Source organism: Kickxella alabastrina (genome assembly GCF_025024165.1).
Source record: "Kickxella alabastrina strain RSA 675 chromosome Unknown BX661scaffold_18, whole genome shotgun sequence".
NCBI lineage: Eukaryota > Fungi > Kickxellomycota > Kickxellomycetes > Kickxellales > Kickxellaceae > Kickxella > Kickxella alabastrina.
In genome coordinates this window covers 455,101-462,327 of record NW_026251489.1, presented here as the reverse complement: position 1 = coordinate 462,327, position 7,227 = coordinate 455,101, and the positions used below count along the sequence as shown (strand labels likewise).

General features: G+C 49.3%; 2 protein-coding genes across 2 annotated transcripts; both read left to right on the top strand.

The window, feature by feature from the left end:
• The first annotated feature begins 509 nt into the window (after positions 1-509).
• BX661DRAFT_185615 (uncharacterized protein) lies at positions 510-3,378 on the top strand. Its single transcript, XM_051536831.1, has 2 exons — positions 510-667; positions 821-3,378. Exons 1-2 carry the CDS (start codon positions 640-642, stop codon positions 3,034-3,036), a joined length of 2,244 nt encoding a protein of 747 aa, XP_051390271.1. The 5' UTR covers positions 510-639; the 3' UTR covers positions 3,037-3,378.
• Positions 3,379-3,771: 393 nt separating this feature from the next.
• BX661DRAFT_172408 (uncharacterized protein) lies at positions 3,772-5,243 on the top strand (the record flags this gene model as incomplete). The annotated part of the gene is given in 2 exon segments (XM_051533778.1): positions 3,772-5,130; positions 5,142-5,243. 2 exon segments carry the CDS (start codon positions 3,772-3,774, stop codon positions 5,241-5,243), a joined length of 1,461 nt encoding a protein of 486 aa, XP_051390270.1.
• Between the last annotated feature and the right edge of the window lie 1,984 nt (positions 5,244-7,227).

The following is a 7,227-nucleotide window of genomic DNA, read 5'->3' as shown; positions in this document are numbered from 1 at the left end:
TGGAGAATGGAGCAGAGGGGTTTACTTTTTATACTGTCACTTCTTTGTTTTTCTTGCATACAAAAAAAAGCCAGACTAAAAATAATTACTAGCGTTGTTCGAAAAGTCACAAGCTAATTTTAGAATCCGCCTTGAATATTCTCCTCAGAAAAACATCTCTCATTTATTTGCTTGGTTGATTGATTGAGGCCCCCCGAATGATATCATCAGCCGTCTCCTCATCCATTTTCCAAACTCACATGTCCCAATTTTTTTTCTACTTCAAACATTTGGATTTTACTACCAATTTTCACCCTCTTTTTTCGGTTGTAAAAAAGCCTTAAAAGCCTTTTTACTTCTTTTCTTTTCTCCCACCCAATTAACCGTGCATTTAATCCGGTGCTTGATCTTGTCAGCGCGGGATAATCGCGCCTTGTCTTTGTGTGCAAATCCGTCCATTGGGTCACATTCTCCGCGTGAGAGAGACCGTGATTGTAAAAAAAAAAGAGGGCCGACAAAGCCAAACATTCCCTATCTAACCCTTTTTTAATGTTGTGTTGATGTCACATAGGACAACAGTATTAAAGTCTTGTTTTTTTCAGTAGTTTTTTTTTTTTTTTTTACCTATATATATTTTTCTCAACTTAATTCACAGCGCAAATGTCCGTTATAACGAGTGGAATTTCAGGTAACCCATGTGCATTGTCTAAACCTCGGGCTCTCGAGCACAGATGCTGAGAAGAATGTTTTTTTTAAAACCCAGACATAACAGATGGTTTGCTCATTTCCCAAAATTAGACCTTTTTCTCTGCTAATATTTCCAATTTATTGTCTTGTGTAGCCACGCCAAAGCTCAAGCAGTTCTTGGAGGAGGCGCAGCAGGGCCAGCACAAACAAGTCGCACTTCTCCGCGTGCAAATCCGCGGCGAAGACCTTGTCGAAACAGCAAGACTAAACGGACCCTCCACCGGCGACCTCTCGCAATTGGAGCAGTATCTAGGAAACGATCCAGCCTTCTTTTTGCTCCGCGCCAGTGTCTCCTCATGGTACGTTATTACGTGGATGCCTGAGGGCAAGGTCGGCGTCAGTAATCGCATGGTTTATGCGTCCTCGCAGTCGAATCTCAAGCAGGCGGTTGGCGTTGACTTTGTCGCCGACGCACTGCAGTTTGAGACCGTTGATGAGGTGTTTGGGAGAGACAATGACGCTGTCGAGGCGCCCGAGCCACCGCGGGAGGCCGCTCCCCTGGGGAGGCCCGCTCCGCCCAAGCCGGCGGCTTTCCTTAAGCCCGCCCTGCGCACACCGCCGCCGCCAACGCAGGAAGACGTTTCGGTTTTGGCTGTAGGTTCAGCGGAGAACTTGTCAGAACAACAGCAGCAACAGCAACAGCAACAGCAACAGCAGCAGGCTCAGCGCCCGGTCATTCAGAAGGCTGCGCCGCCGCCCGTTGTCGCTCCCAAGCCGCTGGTCCAGAGCCAGTCCTTTGGCCAGAAGAGCGGCGTCTTTGTCAAAAAGATTGACCCCCGCACGGCAATGTCAAAGTCTGAGCTCGTGCACGTCGACCTTTTGCAGCAGGAAGACGACGCGCGCAGCGAGCAGCTGGAGCAAATGTGCACCCGGCTGCGCAACCACACTGAGGCATCCAAGCCCGAGGTCAGCCCAGACAACCATCACGCGAACAGCCGCGGCCAGAAGCAAACCGTAGCAGCAGCGTCCGGCGGCTTCCACACAGTGACCCTGCCACTGTCCCCTGAAGCGAAATCGACGCTGAGCGACTTTGGCTCCAACGTCGGCACAACCGTCGTCGAGCTGCAGGTTGAGGCCAACAAGTGCATTTCGCACGTCCACTCGTATGCGTCCACCGAGGAGTTCTCGCCTAACCCCAGCGAGCCGCGCTTCTACATTATGCGGACGCCCGGGAGCCGCGTCTTTGTGTACTCCTGCCCGGAAACGTCGCCGCCGCGCCTGCGTATGGTGTACTCGACGGCGAGCGCCGCCACCCTGGCCCAGATCCAGGAGCTGGGCTGCAGGATCACCCACCGCTTGTCCCTTTTTGCCTCCAAGGAATGCACGCTAATTGCCGTTGCCGCGACCATTCGCAACGGCCAGGCGCAGCGCGTGGACACGGACAAGTCCGTTGATCTCGTCGTCAACTACCTGCCGAGCACGCCCGCCCGGTCCTTGCCCTCGAGATTTGCTGCCAACACGACAAAGGTCCTGGACGCCTTCACGGATGAGGACGGGTTCCGCAAGGCCTTCACCGGTGTGCGCCCGGATGCGCCCGCGCCCGCACCGTTTGCCAACAAGGCATCCAAGCCGGTGCTTTCCCCCGCATCGTCGTTTATGCGCACTCAGTCGCCCCAGGTTAATAACGACGATGGTGTCGACACTAGTCCTAATACGGGCGCCGCCGCCTGGGGTGTTCAGCTCAAGTCTGGCCCCAAGGGCGTTGCCGTGCCGCGCGTGTCCTTCTCTAACCCTAGCTTGTCACAAACACCCGCTGTCTCTGGCTCTATTACGACTACCACGACCACGACATATACGACATCTTTTGCCAGCAGCAGCAGTTTGGTCAACAGGGCTGATGTCCCTAGGAGCGATAGCTTTGGCTCATCGAAGAGCTTTGTCCAGTTCCGTTTGGCTGGCGAAACAGGGGACGAAACGCCCTTGTCAGGGAACATCACCAGCACGAGCACGAGCACAAGCACAAGCAATAGCAAAGCAGCAACGCCTGAAATAATGCATTCGTCGATTCCAGGACTCCGGCGTGTGACAAACGCCGGACTTACCGACAATACCGACAATAAGACCAAGCCTAATGGTGCCACAAGCACCACCACCGGTGGCAGTTGGGATCCATGGCGTTCAGTTAGCACAGTGACTAGTTTTAAATCGGGGTCGCCAATGCAGCAGCAGCAACAGCAACAACAGAGTGTGCCAGAGTCAGCTTTGCAGAGCTCGGTGTTTGTCAGAAACGACGATACTGATTCGAGCTCGATTTTGGCATTCATGAGCGATATCACCTACCCTCCTCTGCAAAGCAACACACGTCAATGAGAAATAATATATTTGCATTGTATTTTCGTAATACAAATTGCTCCCCTCCTCCTGATATGCAAGAGAGAGATAGTGGAGGGAGTTTGGGTAGATTTTTGAGGTGAAGGGGGGAGGCTGACTGATTGTTTTTCTTTCTTTTTACTTTATTTTTCCTTTGGCTAATGTACTAGAGTTTTCGTCATGAATGACAGAGGCGCATACAGCCACCATTTGTTATTTGTTATTTTATACACTTTATCTATCATATTCATCAGTTTATTCATTTATTTTTATTGAAAAAGTATAAATGATCATTTGAGATTTATTTGTTATGCAAATGGGCATTGAAATACACTAAGAACACGTTAATGACTGTAGTAGCCACTTACACTTGAGTATAACCCATCGATACTGCTACAAAACAAAAAATTTGGGATTTAAAATTTTGATAATATAATAATACGTATATCAATTTTTTTTACCTAAAAAAAATTAGCCGAGTCCAATCCACTTTCTATATTTTAAATTTTCCCGCAGTCAGTTATTCAATACAGTTGCGAATAACCAGCTTATTTAATCACATTTAATGGTAATCCACACAATGTCTGTTACCATTTATCTGTTTCATTTTGTCTTGAAAAAAATTTAAAAAAATCCATATTCAATTTTTTATTATTCATATTGATTTTTATTACACGTAGAAATAACTTTACACTTAATTTATTTATAATATATATATATATATTTCGCTCAACCATGCATTTGGCTGGATTGTTTTTCGGTGCGCTAGTCCTGACATTTGCCTCAGCGGAAATGGATGCTGTCGCAGACAATACCCTTGAAACCAGCATCCTCAAAGACGCGGTTTTTGTTTCCAGCGCCTATAACGAACAACAAAAGGCTATTTCACTCAATCTATTAAACCGCATAGCCACATATATATCCTCCTCTGCCACTATTGACTCTGAGGAACCAAACAAATTAATTAACATTGACAATATCTTACTATCTGACCTGGACATTGACAATCTCGGAGACTCTAAAAAATTAGTCAAAGACCTGTACAACAAAGTCCATGTCCAGCTCTCAAATGATTACCGATACACATTTAACAAACCAGCTGCCATGCCCACCACCACAAGCTCAGGAACAAGCAGTGCCACGGCGAGCCAAAGTATGCTGATGATTCCGTTTGGCAGCCTGTTTTCCTTTGGCAGCGGCAACATTAAATACGTTGCCGAACTACTGGATACCCTATCTCGCGTTGATCCGTTGTACGTGGATATTTTGGCACCAATGTTTGGCATCAGCGGCGAAGGTCTCAAAACCCCAGAGAGTTCCAAATTAGTCGCCCGGCTGCTAAAAATAATAGGTGGCATTGGCGACCGTGCACTAGTGCATATATCCGGAGTCAGCGCAAGCAACATCAACGATCCACTCACGCTCAACGGCAAATTCCTAATGCGCCTAAGTAATATCCTTGCTATGGACGCCAAGCATGTAAACCAAATAACCGAGCTATTCATCAGTATCTCCGAAATGCGCGTGATCGAAATGAAGCTGTTTCTCAAAGACCTCGGATGGGATACACCGGCAAACAACGTGTGGATGAATCCCAAGCCGAATGAGCCCGGAACCATGCCAAACTTTAGCTACATCCTGACGCTTGGCGACCAGACGTTGATGGAAATAACGCGTGCAGCTAAATCATACACCCCGAATAACGTGCAAACCAAGCAGGATATGAAAGCCCTGAAAACAAGCATCATCGAAGCAATGGACAAGACAAGGTACTTTTGGAGCGAAATTCAAAACCAACACCTATCCTACTTCACCACTCAAACCGCCGACCCTATTCGATCCACTTTGGTGCAGTTGACTAATATTGGCAGCAAAAACATTGGCTCGTCAAACTGGCAACTGTCGCAATTCAACTTTAATGAATTTGGAAAGCCCATTACCACGCCGACAAAGACAACTCCACAGTCTACGAATTCCTTCCACACCTTGCCCCCTATAAGTGAACTGCCTGCGCAGCAGATCAGTAGCTTGGCCTCGGCCATTTTTGGCGAAAGCGCATCGGCATTTATGTCGAATTATTTCCAAGGCATATTGGTGTCGTCTAGATCATCAACAACGACAAAACCAAATACGACCGCGACCACGACCACAACAACAAAACAAAGTTCAAGTACAACAAATACCATAACAACAGATACAACGAGTAATATTGTGACTTTGACGGAAACTAAAGTAGATGTGTCGGTGGTAACTGTGACGTCTAAAATAACATCAAATTCATCCACATCAGCGACGACTAGCACGACAAAATCCACAGCGACAACAACTGGCAGTGAAAGTGTTAGTAATACTTCAGGTTCCAGCTCAACATCAAGATCTAATGGCGGAAATACTGCAAGTTCAGGAAATGACTCAGGCGCCACTACTAGTCCGAATATTGATAGTGTAATAAGCACAGATACAAGTAGAGACACAAAAACTGGCACTAATGTCACTCCAGTTGTCACCAAGGATCCGACCAACACGTCGGGCGCTGGTGGATCAACGACTCCTGGAACAAACGTCACTCCAGTCGTAACCAAGGATCCGACCAACACGTCGGGCGCTGGTGGATCAACGATTCCTGGAACAAACGTCACTCCAGTTGTCACCAAGGATCCGACCAACACGTCGGGCGCTGGTGGATCAACGACTCCTGGCACTAATGTCACTCCAGTTGTCACCAAGGATCCGACCAACACGTCGGGTGCTGGTGGATCAACGACTCCTGGCACTAATGTCACTCCAGTTGTCACCAAGGATCCGAACAATACGTCGGGTGCTGGTGGATCAACGACTCCTGGCACTAATGTCACTCCAGTCGTAACCAAGGATCCGACCAACACGTCGGGTGCTGGTGGATCAACGACTCCTGGAACAAACGTCACTCCAGTTGTCACCAAGGATCCGACCAACACGTCGGGTGCTGGTGGATCAACGACTCCTGGCACTAATGTCACTCCAGTTGTCACCAAGGATCCGACCAACACGTCGGGCGCTGGTGGATCAACGACTCCTGGCACTAATGTCACTCCAGTTGTCACCAAGGATCCGACCAACACGTCGGGTGCTGGTGGATCAACGACTCCTGGCACTAATGTCACTCCAGTCGTAACCAAGGATCCGACCAACACGTCGGGTGCTGGTGGATCAACGACTCCTGGAACAAACGTCACTCCAGTCGTAACCAAGGATCCGACCAACACGTCGGGCGCTGGTGGATCAACGACTCCTGGCACTAATGTCACTCCAGTTGTCACCAAGGATCCGACCAACACGTCGGGTGCTGGTGGATCAACGACTCCTGGCACTAATGTCACTCCAGTCGTAACCAAGGATCCGACCAACACGTCGGGTGCTGGTGGATCAACGACTCCTGGAACAAACGTCACTCCAGTCGTAACCAAGGATCCGACCAACACGTCGGGCGCTGGTGGATCAACGACTCCTGGCACTAATGTCACTCCAGTTGTCACCAAGGATCCGAACAATACGTCGGGTGCTGGTGGATCAACGACTCCTGGCACTAATGTCACTCCAGTCGTAACCAAGGATCCGACCAACACGTCGGGTGCTGGTGGATCAACGACTCCTGGCACTAATGTCACTCCAGTTGTCACCAAGGATCCGACCAACACGTCGGGCGCTGGTGGATCAACGACTCCTGGCACTAATGTCACTCCAGTTGTCACCAAGGATCCGACCAACACGTCGGGTGCTGGTGGATCAACGACTCCTGGCACTAATGTCACTCCAGTCGTAACCAAGGATCCGACCAACACGTCGGGTGCTGGTGGATCAACGACTCCTGGAACAAACGTCACTCCAGTCGTAACCAAGGATCCGACCAACACGTCGGGCGCTGGTGGATCAACGACTCCTGGCACTAATGTCACTCCAGTTGTCACCAAGGATCCGACCAACACGTCGGGTGCTGGTGGATCAACGACTCCTGGCACTAATGTCACTCCAGTCGTAACCAAGGATCCGACCAACACGTCGGGTGCTGGTGGATCAACGACTCCTGGAACAAACGTCACTCCAGTCGTAACCAAGGATCCGACCAACACGTCGGGCGCTGGTGGATCAACGACTCCTGGCACTAATGTCACTCCAGTTGTCACCAAGGATCCGAACAATACGTCGGGTGCT

Excerpts from the sequence above, each read along its gene's own strand:
- BX661DRAFT_185615 (XM_051536831.1), top strand. The coding sequence starts at position 640 with ATGTCCGTTATAACGAGTGGAATTTCAG. Across the intron at positions 668-820 it reads TATAACGAGTGGAATTTCAG|CCACGCCAAAGCTCAAGCAG; the intron begins GTAACCCATGTG and ends TGTCTTGTGTAG.